Here is an 18,775-nt window from a genome sequence, read left to right as displayed (position 1 = left end):
AGGAGGAGAAGAGATAGGGATGTGGGAGATGAGTTATGAATAGACCAAACTAAGGAAGCGTGTATCAGCTAGACCTGGGCCTTGGTCTGTCAGTCAGTATCACTGTTAGCTAAGATGACTTAGAGCAGTGTGGTCCCACTGTAGCTCCTTTGCACAGAGGGATCTGAGAGCACGTGCTTCGGTAGCCTGTATTTGCTGACGCCAGCATCTGGTGTTTGTAGCCTGAGCTACTGCCGCTAGATCCATACTAAGGGAGAAGATGGAGCTTCTCCTGTATATAATTGCAACCCAAACTTATTGCCTGGGGTCACCTCTACGGCAAGCAGTGCAGAAGTCTCAAAACTTGGATTTGACCCTTCCAGCACAGGATGCCCCAAGAGAGCATCACTTTATCATAGATCACAAGGAGTTGGAAGAAGACTACCAAAAACCCAGCAGTTTTTGGTAGTTTATGTGCTGTTCTAAAGCTGCATTAAGAACCAGGAGACTGGTTCTTAATGAGACTGGTCTTAATTGAGACTTTTTCAATTCATTTCAAAAGAAAGGGCTGCTACTGTCACATCTTCCACAGAACACAAATTCTTGGTAATGATAGTGAATGATGAAAAATGGCTAAAACCTCTCTGATTTTATTAAAAAATGCTAAAATTAGGCAAGAAAGGATTAGTAGTGTGGAATCAGCTCTGTACACTAAGGTAGATCTAGTCTTACTGTTGTCACCAGACAGTTTGTCAGCCCTGATTTGGGTCAGAACTTTCTTTGTTCCCATTTGACAAAAGCAATGATGGACAAGGCTCAGCTGGTGAGATATGTAGGTTTGGTCTTCAAAAACGGAGGGCCAAAAAAGATAGTAGACAATTTTACTACCAGTTCAAGAATTATGTTGTTGACCGACATATAATGATGGAATGGATTTGTATACATAGAGAACCTGCCAAACTAGAATCTAAGCAGGTTTTAATCCACTGTGTCTAAACACTGCCTGTGTCATAGGTGAGGAATCTGTGGAAGTGTGATCCTGTGAAAGAGTGATTGCTTATATCGTCTCCTTCCAAAGTTCACTGAAGCAAAATTTACTTCTGTGGAGACTTACTTCTGTATAATGTAATGAGTTGGACTGACGTAGAACTTTGTAAATGGCTTCTTTATTACAAATCTCTCATTTTTTTTCCAGAAGGAAATCTTTCTTCAGACATATGAAATAGAAAAGACAAATCAAACTTCTTGGGTGAATTTATCTTAGGGAGATTTAACTTGGGGAGACTTATCATAATTCTGTGATAAATGGGGGTATTCAGTACAAATTAACAAACCCCATTCTGTTCTGCAACTTCCTTTTTGAGGTGTGAGCCAAGCAATCATCTGCTCTTTCTCATGGAAATTTTTTACAGTGGACTTATTGATGCATAATAGCTTTAAAAAAAAAAAAAGCTAAAGTGATTTGTGACTTCAGAAATGGCAGATCATAGATGGAAAGGAGATGTTGTATTTTGCTGCTGTACTTGATGCCAGTGTGACTGTTCTGGGAATCTGATCTCCCAGTTCAGTCTTCATAATCGGAGAAGGCTGTGGACAAAGGGCAGAAACAAGCCACATTTTTTAAGAGTGGGGGCTAGAACCATTGCAACCATATTTGTGGTGGTATCTCCTCAATGGAATTACCACATCAAAACTTGCATTTTCCCCTGGGAATATGCTGTCATTCAAACATTAATGGATTCAGGGAAGCTGTATGGCCTCTGTGCTGGATAGGAGATCTACCTACATGATCCCAGCGGTTGTTTACCACTTAGGATATATATGAAAGTAATTGATGCTTTATCAAAGGTACAAAGCTATGCATCATCTTGGAGTGTGGCAACCTAGATGCAGCTTTGATTTTCCAGTTTCTGAAAGTTGCCCCGTTTTTTTGTAGAGAACAAAATTCTCCACAAAAGGGCAGCCTGGAGTTGGTGACCATGTAGTTTCTCAGCTTGAGTGCAGGGCAGTGGGAGAGAGCAGAGATATACCAGCTCCGTATATAACTGAACTGGCTGCAAAGAGAGGAGACAGGAAGGAAACAACTGACAACACTCAGTCTCACCAGAAGGGTAGTATCATTTAAAGAAAATGTCAGTACTTCTGTTAACAGGCAGTGATTTGTAACTCCAAAATCCTTTAAGAATAAGACTTTGGAAAAAAATTCTTTTGATAAACCTCACTTCCTTCCATATTTTTCCTGAAATATTTAAACTAGAAGAGTATAGAGTGCTCACAGCTCAGTGGCACTAGGTGCCTACAGCTGAGTTCTCCATATTTATGGCAGCATAGGTAAGAAACAGGGTGGTGTGGTGGATTGGTTGAGAAATCTGGGACAACTAGACGGGGAATCCCAAGAATGAGCTTGGACAAGAAACTGTGTCCTAGAATCCTGGGATTAGAAAGAGTAATTAGACTTCATGGTGGTACGGTTGGCTTAGAAACACATGGGATCCTACCTTTGAGTCCACTCATAAGAAAGTGAAAAATAACCAGAGAAGGGAATGGGAAAGCTGTGTGTCAGGGCATCGTTCTAATCATCTGACATCTGGGTATTAAGAATGTCCTTTAACTTGTAGTACTGCTTGGGAGGTTCAAAAATTCTTCTGTCCTCAGCCCTTCAGTTGGTTGGAGGATGGATGCTGTAGTTCCTCACTGAGTTGCTGGACACTCTGAAGAAGGAAGTGCCCAGCTTTGGTGTTCACCTGTACTAAATATGTACTGATAAGTTCAGTGAATACTCCCTGGAAAGGTAACAGGATGCAACACGATACACTGTTCAATGGAAAGCATTATATTTTCCAAAGCACTTGGGAGAAGTTTGGAAAGAGTAGTTGGATTACAGGCTGATGATGCAATTCTCTCATTCCCAGTGAACATCTGGCACAGTCTAACTAATAACAGAGAACTGGACCATACAAAGACAAAGCTGAAGCTACTGAATTTTATTCACCATGGCTGATCTCAATTCCAAAAGCCAATGAGTGAGTCTAAGGGATGCATGAAACATGGCTAAATTAAGGTGAAGGCCCTGGATTTCCATACCAAACATTGTATGTTTAAAGAATAATGTGTCCCTGAGGCAAAATGGTTGGAAAGGTCTGGATTTGAAACCACAGAAGTCGAGTTTTCAAAGACCTTTATTTTTTGTCTAACTTTGTATCAAACAGGAGTGAATGTTTTGATCAAGATTGTCAAACTGGTCAGAAGCTGAAAAAGCAAATCAGTTGGTAGAATTGCATTACCATTTCCAGGTAATAAAAGCTGCTGTCTGCTGTGTTTGTGTCACGTATGGAACTTCACTCTTCACTCTTTTGAGTCTGGACAACATGGCTTTTTACATTGCAGTAATAATTAACAAAGTAAATGACAATGTACACCTTTTATCTTTAGCTAAACCTTTTTATGGGAGACATCTTTTCATGTTTGCTTATTTGGAGATTTTTTCATTAGCCTCTATGGATTTAGGGTGTTTTTGGATGTGGTAAGACAAATTTCAACTGCATTGGTATCCCATTCAAAATGAAAACTGTTGAGTAAACATTCTCTTTTGAACTAACTTTTGAAATAAAACCTAGAAATATAGAGACTGAGATGCTGTTGTTTAGGATGACTATAAAAATAAGATGACTATACAGATGCTTTACAACCAGCTAAATATGAACATAAACATGCTTGCTCTGGCAATACCTATCCAGGTTAAAGTTTCACAGAATGAGATGGGGAGTTTTGCTGAACTATACAGACCCATTGTACCAGATGGTACCGTAAGGAAGTAACACTGATCCTTTGACTCTGTTGATTTCTAATTAGGTTTCTAGTAATTAATATAGTTTTCAGGCCTTGCATGAACTCTGCAGATTACCCATTCATGTAAATGATTAACTGAAAGGGGATTACTCCTGGCATAAGTTCAACCAAAAAAAATTTTCCAGCCCTGAAAAGCTGCTGCAACAGACTGGTAGATTGTAATAGAGAATGAAATGTTTAACTTGTATTTATGTAGCTATTTCATTTAAAAAGGAGTGACTCAATATCAGAGCATTAAAAATATAAGCATGATGGGTATAAAGATAATTTTGTATGATGCATCTTTTAATCATGCTGTTTTATGAAATTATGAGCTTTAGGAATTCAAAATGCATATTCAACATGAAATAGTAACTGGCAAAATCCACTCATCATTGCTATTATTTTGTAGTCGGTAAGGTAAATTCTTTTTTGAGAAAAAGAATGTTTTAGAATTCTACAGTTTATGTTTAGCTGCTTGTGCTGCTACATGCAGGGTTGAAACTCTCGTCACTACAATACATCAATGGCAATAGGGGCCGCCACACACCTCTGCCCAGTGCCAGTTCATCCAGCACATGCGCTTGCAAGCGTGCAGCCCCTTCAGGTCGGGGCAGAGTCCTCTTCTGCATGCCAGCACCAGAGTTTCTTAACTTTACTGTTTCTTATGTTTTAAAGTGTAAAAGCACAGTGAAATGTCAAAATCTTTCTCAGCCCTTCCACATGAAAAGTCTCACCGAGTTTAGGGGGACTGTTTAAGGTTACTCAGAGGAGTATGCATCTGTGAACCCAAGGCTTTAGCTGGTTTGGTGTGTTCTCAGTGCCTCTTCAGATCTCTCCTGGATCAGTCTAAGGTTGTACGTAAATAATGAATGAGGGATTGGCTTTAGTTTTCAACTTGTTTTAAACAGCTGCCTCAGGAGCTACTGAAGGCTGATTGTCTACTGAAATCAGGAGGTCAAATATTTATTTTGTGGGAAATGGTGAGGATACTTAGAGACTTTGGACCAAATTCAGTCCTCAGGCATGCATGCCTGTAGGGAAGTCTGGAATGAGTTTGCTCCAGGGAATTTTTAATGTTGCACAGAGTTTCTGAGAATATAAGAATATAAGAAAAAAGTTTTTGTCCAGACGGCACTACACTGCTGAGCTCTACCTGGAAGTTCAAGTGGTGTTTCCTGAACCAGGTCCTGCAGGACACTTCCAGCTCGTCAGGGGAGCTGCATCGGTTCATCTGTCCCCAGGCAGGGACCCTTTAAGCCCACCCCTGCATTCTTTCCTGAAGGATTTTGTCTGGCCTTAAAGCTGATACCTGTTGCTCTATGAATTGCCTGAGTGTAAATATAGTCAACATCAAATTAGTGATGATGCGGCTGTTGTGGGGCTAGCAACATGCCATCAGTGCCCACTGAAGGCATCTCAGCAATTCAGGCAACACTGAATTTTGGTGCCTCAGTTATGATGGATCAGAACTGGGTCAAAGTAGGAGGGGGAAGGGAAGGGACAGAGCAGGAGAGAGAGGGTGGAGAGAGCTCTTGAGAGAAGGGCTTGATCCTCCTACTTCCGCTGCGTGGCTGGGAAAAACAAGGGCAGCGAGCTGGGTACAGGAGCAGGTCACTCTTCTCCCACCCTCACTTGGCAGCAGCTCCTGATAGATGTATCCCGAGCCCTTCCTCAGCAGAGCCTAGCAGCAAGTAACCTGGCACTGGCAAAGTCAGCAATGGGGTGGCAAGCATTTTTCCATCCCCAGCAATCCCTTGGCCCATGCAGCTCGAGGCAGCCTGCACACAAATCCAGCCAAGCAAGAAAACCCCCAGGCAATGACATTCATACAGAAAGGGGAAACAGAGCAGCAGCGATGCATGCTAAGGAAAGGGGAAAATGAATAATGTGGCAGTGATTCATTCTACTTTTCCTACAGAAAAGTTCTGGAAAAGTTTCTTGTGCTGCCCATTGAAAGCTAACAAGAGCTTTGCTGCTGGCTTCATTGGGTGTGAGCAAAGCCGAGGAAGGGAACTGCCTTAGGTGGAAGTAAACACAGTGGTGTTACTACATGCTACAGCACTCAGAATATTAAAAATCCCTAGCAGATAAATATCCAAGATCATATGTTCTATATAAATATTGGGCCAAGTGCCTCCCCAGCATAGCTGCAATGACTGTGCTACAGCAAGGGAGGATTTAGCCCAGCATGTTTAGATTCTGTATTATTTTAACCAGATGCTTGAGGTTTTGTTTTTCTTTAATGGATAATAAGGGCCATGGAAAACAGAGTTGCTACTTTGCTTGGGTTTCATTGAAAGAGACGCTACTAAAGGGAGAGGAAATCCCCAAAATGGTACTCAGTGATTAAGTCCATAGAATATAGGATTTCAGTGTCTGCAAATCTCTTTTTTCAAATCAACTTGTGGCACTAATCCTCTAATGGCATTATTTCTTTGGAATATATGCCAGATTAAAGAGTCACAATGAGGCAAAATACAAAAATCCACATTAATCTCTCACCAGTGGATGCTGTGTAGGATGCAACTTTAACTGTTTTGTTCCAAAATTGGTTCTGTTCCCATCCTCACCCCAGGTCTACCCAGAAGGAAGAACAGATATAAACAAGCATGACACTGAGTACTTGGCAGATGGTCACAAACCATTTAACTAGATAGAAAGGGGAAGGTGTTTATTATTTTTAAATTACAAAAGCTAAGCTTGCCCTGTGCTGTGCATGACATGCTGCAAAATGTGGATGCGCGGGTCCGTGAGGCAGGAACAGAGCAAGTGTTCAAAAGCATACCACTGAGGGAAAGCAACCCCTGCAGCAGGGCCCAGTCCAGCAGCTAAAGAGGGCCTGGCCATCACGAGCTAGTGCACATTCAGGGCACAAGCTGGGCCACTGCAAAGTAAGGCTCGTGCTTGCAGCCTAGCGCAGCCTCCTTGCTGCAGTCACCCTGCTTTTCTTCAGGATAACCCTGCTGTCCCCTCTTTCTGCATAGTTACTGTAAATACAGGCAAAGATTTGCTCTCTAGGAAGAGGAAACTAGGTCACTATGAAGCTACGTTTCCCTTTTCACCAGATTATAGGGATGCTGTCATGGTGCCATGAGGTATTTTCATTATCATTCAACAGCCTAAAGTAGAGAAAGAATTTCTGAATGGGCAACACATCACTTAACACACTGATGTCAGAGCATTCAAGTTAGCCCAGCCTAACCACTTTAATCAGTGCTTAACATGCTTAAGGATTTCCCCAGTTCCAGGGAGCAGAGATTATCAGACGTTGCCATTCCACATCTCATTGAACTGTGGTGGGCATCGAGCATCTCAGGCCAACAGAACCTGGCATGTGTTCACAAACGGGGATTTCCTTCTCTCCATTTCATCCCTGGCCACTCCGTTGTCAAGCACAACATGGAAAGTGGAAAAGAGCTGTCAAATTCAATGAGCTCCTCACTGGCAGAAATGCTTGGGGTTTCAGACCGTCTGCATAGCTGAGATGCCTGGAGATGTGAAGTGAGTCAGGACGCAGGGAGGTGATCTGCCCCGGAAGATGAAGAGCTGTAGTAAGATGTGAGTATCAGAAACTGAGACAGGACAACCACTCCTGGTGCCAGATAACCCTCAAACCAACCTGGAAATCCATTCTGTTCAGGAACAGAAACGTGCGCTCCATTCCTTCAGGGAAAGACCGCTCATCACCGTGTTTTTGTGGATTTTTTTCCTACTGTAAACATTTCCCAGCCTGGTACTTCTCATGGGCAGGAAGATTTTCCAAATGTTTTTCTTCTCTTAGTCTAATCCCGTTGGCTCCTAGCAGCAGCCTGTGCCTCACTCCATCGTGTTTGAATCTTTTGTATGTAGACACACTGAGGCCAAACCTGCCCTCACTGCCTGTGTCTACTCGAATGCTTTCAAATGAATCGTTACAGTTTTATTGACCAGCTTTATCATTTCCTGACAGAAGCACTGCAGTTTGCACATGTCTTTAGCGTATGCCTATCGGTGGATGGTTCCTTGTATTTAAGGAAGTATAACTTATACTGGAACAAGTGCAGGCAGAGGTGACCAGGAAAATGGTAAGAGAAATGGAAAGCCTGCACATAAGGGGACACAAGAAGAGTTTGGGTGGTTTAGCCTACTAAAGTGAAGACATCATAGATTAAAAGGAACAGATGAAGCTAAACAGATCCGGGATAAATGGTCATGAATATAGTTAAGCTAGAAATCCAAACATTCACCATCATGGAAATCAGATTCTAGGGCAGACACACAGAGCTAAAAAAGAAGTTACGGTGAAGTTTGATACATTTCCATGATGTATTTATTATATGATTATACCATAGTGTTATATCATGCTGTTGCCAACAAGGAGATTGTACTCGGTAACACGGGGAGACCTCTCCGCTCATATCTCCTGCCGCCCTAAAACGAATAGCAGTGAGCTAGTCCTGGAGTTTCTTTCCTTCCTGCACCCTGCAACAACCTGCTGACACGCAGAGCATTGCTCAGCCTCCAGCCCCGCTTCTGACTCGTATGGACAAAAGGGGTGGGAAGACAAGGAGCTCGTTCTTCAGGTAGTCTGGTAACCCGATCTGGAAGGTGACTCAGCCCTTTCCACCAGCAGCTGTGCAGGGCCCTGCCAGGGCTGGCGGGCAGTGCCCAAGCCGGCGCGGCCGCTGCCTCACTTCTCCCTTGCTCGTGCTCTGCGTGGGGACGTGATCGGCGCGTTTGAACGGACTTCTCAAACCCTCCTAGGAAAGGGAGGCCAGGGAGAGCAAGCTGAGTCTGGGAGACAGAACTGGGAGAATTTGGGAAACCTGTTGTGCGGAGCTGCTGATAACAAATGAAGGCAGAAACTCTCTCGAAAGAAAAGCGCATGGAAAATCCTGTTAGGGAAAGAAGTAAGGTTCATTTGCAAGTCCTAGCCCACTTCTCTTGCAAGCCCTGAGAGTGAAACACATCCACAAGTGTAACAATGGAAAAGACAGGTAAGTTTTTTTGTCTGTTTAAAGTAATTGCCTGGCATTGCTTTACAGCTCAGTAAATGTGCACATACACCTGTGTACATTGCTTTGTATAATTTTTGTGCTTTGCTCATAAGACATATGGCTGTGACAGGCTAAGAGCAAGACTTAAAACAGTGCATCAGCTTTTTGTATGTGCTCTGTCCTTGAACACTTGTCTCATGGCAGACAACTTGCGACATAAAAGAAACCCCATATATATGTATATATACCTATATATGTTTGTGTATATGTATCTGTATATACACCCACGCTTATATATGTACACACACCGAAGAAAAGTATGTGTATAAAAAAAAATTTGCTTTATTTTGACATTTGATATAATAACATGAAAACTGTCTGTGAAAGTCGTAGGGTTTCTGATACTATTCTGCACATGTGTTTTTCTTGTGAGGAAAGTTGATGCCAGTGACATTATATGTAACAGACTGATATTAAAGTGATCAAGTGCGTATGTTCTGTGGATGGCAGCGGACTGTGCGTTGACTCCTGTGTGCAGGTCTGTACTGAAGATGGGGGCTCTGCATGAGCACAGGAATCGGTTCTTGAGCTCTGGTGTATTTACAGGATCGAGATCTGGGTTCACAGAAATCCTGTCTGTGAGCACAAGTCATTCCCCCTGCAGTCAATGGCAAACAGTAAGACATGAAACATATCTCTTCCACATAGTCCTTGCAAAGTAGAAATAATTGCATGTCTGCTTAGTCCGTATGACTGATTGCCCAGTTAAAAGCCTGTATGTGTGTGCAAATGCTAGAATTAAAACTAAAGAAAGAAGATTCATTCAACATGTTCAGAGAAAAATAAAGCAGCTTCAGTCACCAGGCAATATTATATGCTAGTGTAGTATAAACAGCAATAAGGAAGGAATGTATAAATTATTACAAAGCTGGACTTAAATTTGCCTGAGAATTAGTCACTGAAACTGAGGTCTTTATCGTATTATACTGTTCCAAACAAGCTGAGGGGCTTGTTTTCTTCCAGCATTGGCACACTACCAGTGCTTATAGCCACAATATGTGGTTGTTTTCAGCACTATCACTTCAGCTTTGCTCTAAGGTTAATGTGGTTTCATTTGCATGTGAGCTTGTTCCCCCCTGAGCTTGGGAGCATGTGACATTGTTTGGGCAAGGGTGTCCTTGCCCTCTCTCTTGCGCACCTCCTCCTCTCATCTTCCTGACTGCTGGACAAGTCTTTGCATGGAGAATCACCTTGGTGCCAGACTTACCTTGGTTCCCCACAGAACAGGAGTGTCTTAGCCTTGCTCCTTTAATTTGGCCACAAGGCCGTGGACTGAACTTGGAGATTAAGTGATAGGGGAACCAGCAGGTTAGCCCAACAACACTCAGAGGCCAGGTGGGGTGGCTTTAGAAGCAGTCTGCATTAACAGGGCACAGAGAGTGATAATTGTACCGCTGAGGACTGGGACCACTGAGTCTGCAGTGCAAATACTGAGTATTACCCGGTCCTTTTGAAGGAGCAGAAATGAGTTCAGTCTGGCCCACTAAATAGTGCTTCACTGATATTATTGTGGAGGGAAAGGTAGGAAATTCCCTATGTCTCTGCCATTATGAAAGAGGGTAAGCAAGAGTAAACGTTACTAAAAAATATTCTTCCCATGTCTGCTGATCCCCTGAAAGAGAATGCTCAGAGCTGCCAAGATAAGTGTGAAGAGGACATCCCGAAGAGTTCCCCATTTGACTTTGTTATAAAACAGTTCCAAGGGAAGAAATCCTCTCCTGGAAAAAGAAAAGAGCAGCCTTCAGCCATCAGAAAATTCTTTGAAGGCTTTGACTTTGTGAAATCTGAAGTCAAGGCCAGAAGGGAGACTGAAGAAACGGAAATAAACACCTCTAGAGCTGATGATCAGAATGAGAAGGAAGATCTCTCTATAGAAGGTAATGCTGGTACAATAAAGAAACAGATGCATGTGTGCATATATCCTAACTTCATTTGCTTTCCTCAATAGCCGAAGTGCTGTATTTTGTTGACTCTAGCTTCTCCTTTAGCCAGGATTTGCTTCTGATCAGAATGTTGCCAAGGATGTGTTCTCTAGTTTGATAGCCGGCAAAGAATAAATGGGATCCATGTTGCTTAGGAGGGATGGAGCTTTTGGGTGACCTCCCTCTTGATCTCTACTGTGAGACATCAGTGCTGGAGGCAGCTCATTAGTTGCAGAGCTTATTTGGGACCTTGAGCTTCGAGCAGTAGCATGGCTTGTTTATGGTTAAGGTCTACCCTGCTGCTAAAGCAGTCTGAAGACAACAAGAGCAGATGTTTCCCACCACTTGTCACTGGTTAGGGGGAGCAGAAGGGAGTGGAAATTCATTGTGTATGTTATTTTGTGCTCACAGGAATACTTTCTACCTCCGCACCAGAGAAAATGAGGCTATTTTTAAAAAGGTGGTGGAACGTGAGGTTTAGAGCCCCATCCTTTGTCCTAAGAGTTTTGGTAGGAATGGGAAAATGATGAGAGGACAGCTCTTGTGAGCAGGGATGACTGTTTTGTGCAGTTTTTGGCTGCTTGTTTCTGGCTGTAGGCATCAGATGATATTACTGAAGGACTGTTTTGATTGATCTGCTAAGGGGTTTAGAGATGAATGTAAACACGGTTTTCCTTGCTGTGCAAACTGTATTGAAGAAGAAGCTAAATGGGGGTTGCTTTGCAAAGCCAAGAACAGCAGTACTGCCATAAGCAGAAAATGTAAGAAAATGAACACAGGCTGTCATGGAAGAAGGAGCAGGATCACTGCAGAATTGCAGCACTGTTCACTGCTAACTGGTCACTTGTAGTCTGTATTGCCACAGTGTGGGAACAAGGCAGGCACACAGAGGTGGTTAAATGATTTGTACGTCCAGAATACCTGCAGCCCAGAATTTTGCAAGAATTTCATGTGCAAATAGCTGCACTGGTTGTGCAAATGTCCAAAGTTGCTGGCATAAAATAGCTTGAAGATGTGCAACAGGAGATTCTTCTCTCATTTAGCATCAGCAGCTTTGTAGTGATTTGATCTATAGTGGTCTTATCACTCAGGGTATTGATCCACTTTGATATGGTTCTCTGAATCGAAAACAGAGCCAGATTTACTGACAAATTTAGTTCATTTCCTGAAATCTTCATCTGACAGCTGCAGACAAGGTTTTACGCTGTGTTAGTTGCAGAGGTAGCCAGAGCCCTATTTCTCTGTTACACAGATGGACCTTCACATCTTATTTCTGAAGCAGAGTCACCAACTGGCAAACAGAGATTTAACCAGTTCATGCAGAAGCTGGGAAAGAAACCCAACAGCAAGAATCTGGATCTAAATAATTGTGCTTTAAGTGCAACAGATGTAACAGAGCTGGGTAAATATGCATTTTACTTATCTATACACTTAATATATTTATTATTTCTTATTTTCCTTTCCTTTCCTTTCTTTGGTCTCGGTCCTGCGACTTCTACTAAACATCTCATCAGGTGGCCCACCCCCTTAGAAATGTTCATTAATGAATTAGGTCATCATACAGGTCTGTGAAGCAGGTAAATGTCTTTATGCTCCAACTACAGATAACATGAAACAAATAACTTACTTTTTTTTTTTTAATAGCTTCTTTACTGCCATTTCTCCCAGAGCTGGAAGAGATCAGTCTGTCCTGGAATGGTGGCATTGGAGGGTCTTTGAAAGCTCTCACTGTTCAGCTCCATCATGTGAACCTGTTGAAAGTTCTTCGACTTAACAACTGCAGGCTGACAGCTGAGGATGTCACTTCCTTAGGTACAGGCTAGCATTTACATTTATTTCCAGACTGCCTGGGTCTAATGTAATCCATCTCATCTGTTCCTATGTTCTACCACTGCTGGTTCCACACTGGACAATGTAAACTCCCAGCTGTAAAACAGTAGAAAGTGCTTGGGCTTATGAGTGACCTTATACCTATGAGTAGCTCTGCTGAGTTCGTTACTTGGGGCATAAAGCTTTCACAGGCAGAAGGGAGCAGAATTCAGTTCCATTTGCAGGAAAGCACGTTTTCCCATCTGGATTAGTATTTTGGGGACTAGCTTTGAAGTGTCTAACGGTGGACAGAAGAACTGAAACAAACTGATTCAATCATAATAGGGTCAGCTTAGGTCTTCATGCTGCAGGGATGGATGCAGTGCTCATCACACAAAATTTGGTGGGATGAGGTCTTCTGGAAGAACCTTAAAACCAGAAGTGTTTCCTAGGAGCTTTATGACTTTTTTTTGCAAGTCTGGGAGAAGTTTATTTCTCTGCTTCCTTCTTTGCCTGGAGTGCCTGCAACCCTGCCTTCTACAAAGTATGAGTTTTAAAGGTTTTAAAGGTGGTGTTATGCACTCAAGTCCTGATGCTGAGTCATTTACCACTGGGCCTGGAGTTTGCTACTGGGGTGGGTCTGTGATACATATCTAGAAGAAGGACAAACTCAGTGAACTAGATATTCTGAAAAACTTCTGCTTATTTTGCAAGCTCTAAAAACTGGTCTGACTTAAAAAGCTGTTTTTTATATCATTCAGCTCCAGCCTTTTTCAAGAGAGGTTCAGGAATAAAATAACATATGTGATCATAGCTCAAAAGTGAGTCATGCTGTCTGCTGGGGAGGAAAATCCATCTCTAAAAAAGCTGGTGAAAATAATTGGTCTGTTTCTGGTGAGGGTCAAATCTGTGTTTCATTTTCTATGAGTTTTTTTCATACTTATTTCATTCTTTTTCAAACCCTTTTCTCTTGCTCTTTTTTTCTCTGTGTGTTTTACCCTCTACATTTTCAGTGAATTTATTCTGTCTGGTTCTTCCCTGCTCTTTCTTCCCCCTTCTGGATTGGCCTTTGCTGAGACAGACACATAACTGATCATAAGAGTTGAATTTCCAATTTGAGATGTGGAACAGCAGCAGTCTGTTTGCATTGATTTTTGGCTGCAATTTTGAAGAGTAGGTGTGTTTGGTGATAATACATTTAGGCCAATAGTGCCTGCTTGACTATGTCTGTATCTGTCTGTGGAAACGTAAGCGTTCGTGGACTCAGTGGGTACAATCTGCTTAGAAAATAAGGGCCTGGAATATAACCATCATATCAACCTGTCCTATGTGATTGCTCTGAGCAGGTGCTGTGAGAGGTGGTAGGAAACCATTCCTTGAGTTATAGTCCTTTATTTATCTTTTGGGTGGAAAATGTGTCTGGAATGCTAGTCCCCATATCAAATAGAAACAGGCTATGCAGCAGAGGTAAAACCACTCAACTGTAGAGTGTTGTTCAGTGTTCAAGATTAAGGCAATTATTTAAAATAAATTAAAAAAAAAACAGGTAAAAGCTAAGACATGTCCCTTTCTCTCAAACCTGGAAAGGGACATGTCCCTTTCTCCACTGACAGAGCTAATTATTTTTGTATTATAAATCTTTTATCAGTAATTAATTCTGAAAATACTCAGACATGAAAGGGTTTTCTTACTAAAATATAACTCAATTATTAGGCTGATGACAAGACTTTAGATCAAAGATTTGCTCTGTGACACTTTGAAATTGCATTTGCATATGGTCTGATTAATTGATCTTTCTTGGAAACTAGTTTATGCAAATATCCGTCTTCCTCTCCCCTCTGCAAAGAAATTTAGGAAGCTAGATTTTGCAGTGGGATATTAGTATTCCAAAGAAGTGTTAGCACAGTTCAAACTGGCAGGTGTGTCAAGGCTGGAAAAGGCTAATTTTTCTGAATGTAATCAAAATCAGTGCTGTCTTCCTTAAAGATCATGGGAAAGTTAGTTTGGCTCAAAACAATGCTCAGCTTGCTTGATTCCTTATGAAGTGAGTCAAATTTCTGTTAGAAACTAAGTTTTTAAAGTTTAAAACATAGCTATGAGAAGACTTCTTTCATTCTGTCCAAAATAACCTGTAGACACACTGCAGAGGATGTTGTAAGTTTGCCAAATAAAATAGAGCGGAACTGTACAGGTCAGTAAATTCAGACTTGTCATTTCTATTGCTTTCCCTATAGAATAGACTTTCTGGGTCCTCACACAGGTCTACAGTGATGGTCAAGCAATGAGTATTTGGGAACCTGCATGAACATAAGGTCTGTGTGTGCTGTGACAATGACTTGTGATCTATATTGCTCCTGTTAGATAAGGTGAGAATTTACACAACATCCCTGCAGTAGCAACAATTCATGGCATGCACCAGTTTTTCTAACGAAACATACAGAATGTAATAATTAGAGAATTAAATGGTTAACATTCCCCTTTTATATTTTCTAAAACTGTATTTTTGTCTTGTACTGAAATTGATAGGTAGAATGAATCACCTTAGACTTCTTTTATAGGAGAAGCCTTTGAAATTGTTCCTCAGCTTGAAGAACTGGATTTATCGTGGAACAGTAACATAGGTGGAAAACTATCGCTCCTGACAAAAAAACTCCAGAAAGGTTGCAAGATAAGATTTCTGAAAATTACAGACTGTAACCTGACGGCAAAGGATGGAGAATCCCTTGGTATGTGTATCCACATAGCTGGGCTGAAATCCTGACTTCCCAAAAATGTAACTCTTCTTACTCAGGTTATGGCCATATTGAACTCAATATTGTTTGAAAGTTATTTAACTTCAGGCCCTGCTTTATAACAGTATTTACCATGCAGTATTGGTATTTATTGCTCTTTCTTCCAAATAAAAGTGGATCTTTCTAATCATATGAGGTAGGGTTGAGAAGAACTAGATCTAAACTGCAGTCTGGCAGGCTCAGTGGTCTAGGATTGCTGGATCCTTTGAGACCCTGAGCAAGTCCTGTAAGCCAGAATTTCCAGAATCGATTGCCTAAAGTTAAATAGCTAAATATGTAGTTAGCCATGGGATGGAAAAGAGGGTATGAGGGATGGGAATTTGGGTTGAGCTGGCAACCACTTACCACATCTCCCTTCTTTGTTCTCACCATAGCTTAATCCCATGTGCTCTTTTGAACTGATTCTGTATTTTTAGAAAGAAGTTTTCTCCCTAAGAGAAGCCCCTGTTCTTGCTTCTGATCTCCAGATCAGAACATAAAAGTCCTGTATTTTTTATTTGAATTTTTTTTTCTCATCATATTCCTTCTTTGTATTCCTGTATTTTTTTCTCACTGTCCTTATATTTTTCCACCTCTGTCTTCATACAGGTTTTTCACTGGTTTTTCTTGAGTCCTGTCCTATCTTTGTTTTGCTGTATTTTTTCAGTAGAACCGGAACTTAGTAAGTCTAAACCACACATACAGACAAACCCAGCCTATCTCTTCCTGTTTGTCAAGGTGCTATATTTTTTTCATGTTCATATGTATATACCAGACAATTACTAATTTTGATTTTCTTTTCTTCTTTCCCAGCTCAAATTCTAAATGTGATCCCAAACCTTGAAGTGTTAGATCTCTCTATCAACAAACACATTGGCTGCAGCATGAAGATTATCGCTCAGGATCTGAAAAATGTGCCAGGCTTGAAACAGTTAAACTTGCATATGTGTGGATTAAAGCAAGACAGCCTCCAGGCCTTAGGTTAGACTTTCATTCTGAATAAACTGTACATGTGAAACCCATTTAAGAAAGGCAATAAGGTGGTATTTTGCTAATGGTTTGACAGTATTAATGGGCAGTGGTTCTTTGCTGTTTGAGGATTGATAAAAGACTACAGAGACTTTCGGCAGGAGTAGCATTTATCTTCCCTGAACTCAACCATGTGACAGTCAGTGGGGAGAGTCACCCTTCACGCCATTTATCTGAGACATATCTTAGGGAAGATTTAACGGCTCTCTGGACATGCTTGCACTCTCCCCAGACAGAACGTAGAAGGGGGCACAGACAGGGTAGCTAACTTTTAGAGAACTAATCCCACCTTGAGAGGGGAATCCAAATTCACCACTATCGCTTAATGAATGTCCAGTGAAGCCGTATGAAATGGGCTTGTTATCTGTGTCTGTCCCTAGTGGAGATCTTATCCATAAGACAAAACAACAGGCACTAATTAGCACCTCCAGTAGTAATTTCAGCAAAAGGCTGAAGATTGAATGGATCTGGAGGATGAACTGTTCTGGCCTGGTGGATGAGCTAGCTTCACCTTCACCTGCTCTTCTAGAGAAGAATGGAGTTGCATGCTTTGTGGCATTACTGTATACCTGTTTTGATTATACCCTGAAGCTTAGTCTGAGAGCTTTGCTTTCAATACCTTGTGCAAACTTTGACATTAAAGCAAATAAATGTTAAAGTCATGACCTGCTCTATTGTAACAGCCATGCTCATTTTTCCATTTCAGACACTGCTTTACAGCACCTTGCAGAGCTAAGAAAATTAGACATATCAGGTAACAAAGAGATTGGTGGTGGCTTTAAAGACTCAGCAGCTCATTTGGCCAACTTGAAAAATCTTGAAGTCCTTGATCTCCACCAGTGCTGTGTAACAGAAGAGGACATGACTATTTTGTGTAAGGACATGTTCAAGAAATCCCTTAAGAATGCATGTTTTTAACTTCTGAAAATAGGCAGAAGAGATTCTGCCTAACCCAGTCTAGCAGGTCTCAATACTCTGGGGTAATGTTTTTTTTCAGGCAGTTCTGGAAGTGCAGTGTGGAGGATAGCTTTCTTGATCAACATGGAATGGTCCTTTGCTATATCAAGGGAAGTCACACAGTGGCTGATGCCGTGTAGAGCTAAGGACCTGAATCTGCCGGGGTTCAGATCCATGATGTGAATGTAGTAACTGCCACCAAGCACTGCTTTTGTTGAGAATCAGTGACTTGGGAAATATCCAGGGAAAGTTTCCCTGTTGGTAAAGGCTGGCATGGATCCAAAGAGTGCATGTGCATGTAAATGTAACTGCCTAAACCCCTCTTAGTGAACTCTACGTCAAGTAGAGAGTGATGTTAGGAGATCTTGCATGGCTGCTACTCTCTGCTTTATGGAGAAGCTGAAAACTACAGGCTCCAGGCCGAATAAATCAAACTCCTCATAACTACTATTAGGAAGAAATACCCATTTCCCCTTCAATCAGAGACAGTTTATTTTCTGTGTACTTTCCATTATCACAGCTTTTTGACATTGTTTTTTACTCTTTAGAACAGCATGACTCAAAGCTTATATTGCCTACATCTTATTTTCCATGATAAAAAAAGATAATTTGAAAAGCTGCTGCTGAGCAATTGGAAACATTAACTATTAGTAATGGCGATCGTGATTTATTTTTGATTTCTTGTACACATAGTAAAACCAACAGAGAATAACCACATTAATATACAGTAGCAGTGAAGATGTTTGGAAATACACCCCCCACTCATTTAATGTTAAATTTCCTACTTGACCTTGAAAATTTCAACAGGAAGCCACGTTCTGACACCCTTCCACCCAGTGCGTAGTACCTAATTTCCTAAATACTCCTACTGGAAATGGCAAGGCTATTTATAGAGTAAAATATTACTCACCATAAATTTGTCAAAACTTGGCCTTGACTTTTGGATTGATTTAGAAAGAAAGGAAATGATGTCAAATAAATATATAGCTACACATAATTGTTCTGGATCAGTGACTGTCTAACAAATATTTCATGTTTTCAAAGCCCAGGTGATACCTTTACTCTCCAGTCTTCAAGAGCTGAATTTATCCTCGAACAAAAACGTAGGAGTCTCATCTGATCCTCTTCTCGGCAGGCTCAGATTTTTACCAAAGTTGAAGTCTGTGGCCATCAGCAATTGCTGTTTACGAGAAGAGTCCTTTTCATCACTAGGTAGGAATGGTTTTTAAAGAGTGTCAGTTTTCTGTGTGTCTCTGTGGGACAGAGCACTTCATTCTTTTTCAGCTGAACTCTGAAGATCCTTAGTTATATTATACTACAGGTCCTGAATGAAAAAGTAATTGCCTCACTCTTGGCTCTGGTTGCCTTGTGACGAAACCAGTGCTTCATTTGACCTGATTGTAAGGGATAGCTGAGAGCTGAGCACTGGGAATACTACAGG

At 41.4% G+C, this 18,775-nt stretch overlaps 1 protein-coding gene across 2 annotated transcripts in view; it reads left to right on the top strand.

Annotated features, from left to right (window-relative positions):
- LRRC31 (leucine rich repeat containing 31) overlaps nucleotides 1–18,775 on the top strand; it is a 47,743-nt gene that overhangs the window by 25,599 nt on the left and 3,369 nt on the right. The window contains exons 1-7 of one of the 2 annotated variants that reach the window (XM_013945188.2): nucleotides 10,404–10,723; nucleotides 12,021–12,170; nucleotides 12,413–12,580; nucleotides 15,136–15,303; nucleotides 16,162–16,329; nucleotides 17,084–17,251; nucleotides 18,379–18,546. In XM_013945188.2, the coding sequence (XP_013800642.2) occupies nucleotides 10,444–10,723; nucleotides 12,021–12,170; nucleotides 12,413–12,580; nucleotides 15,136–15,303; nucleotides 16,162–16,329; nucleotides 17,084–17,251; nucleotides 18,379–18,546 (1,270 nt within the window). In that variant the 5' untranslated portion in view covers nucleotides 10,404–10,443. Of the gene's footprint in view, nucleotides 1–10,403; nucleotides 10,724–12,020; nucleotides 12,171–12,412; nucleotides 12,581–15,135; nucleotides 15,304–16,161; nucleotides 16,330–17,083; nucleotides 17,252–18,378; nucleotides 18,547–18,775 lie in introns of those variants that run through there. The other variant, XM_013945189.2, reaches the window with a different exon arrangement.

This window comes from Apteryx mantelli, chromosome 9, assembly GCF_036417845.1.
Source record: "Apteryx mantelli isolate bAptMan1 chromosome 9, bAptMan1.hap1, whole genome shotgun sequence".
NCBI classification, from domain to species: domain Eukaryota; kingdom Metazoa; phylum Chordata; class Aves; order Apterygiformes; family Apterygidae; genus Apteryx; species Apteryx mantelli.
Note: the sequence above shows the minus strand (reverse complement) of the source record. Positions and strands in the feature narration are given on the sequence as shown.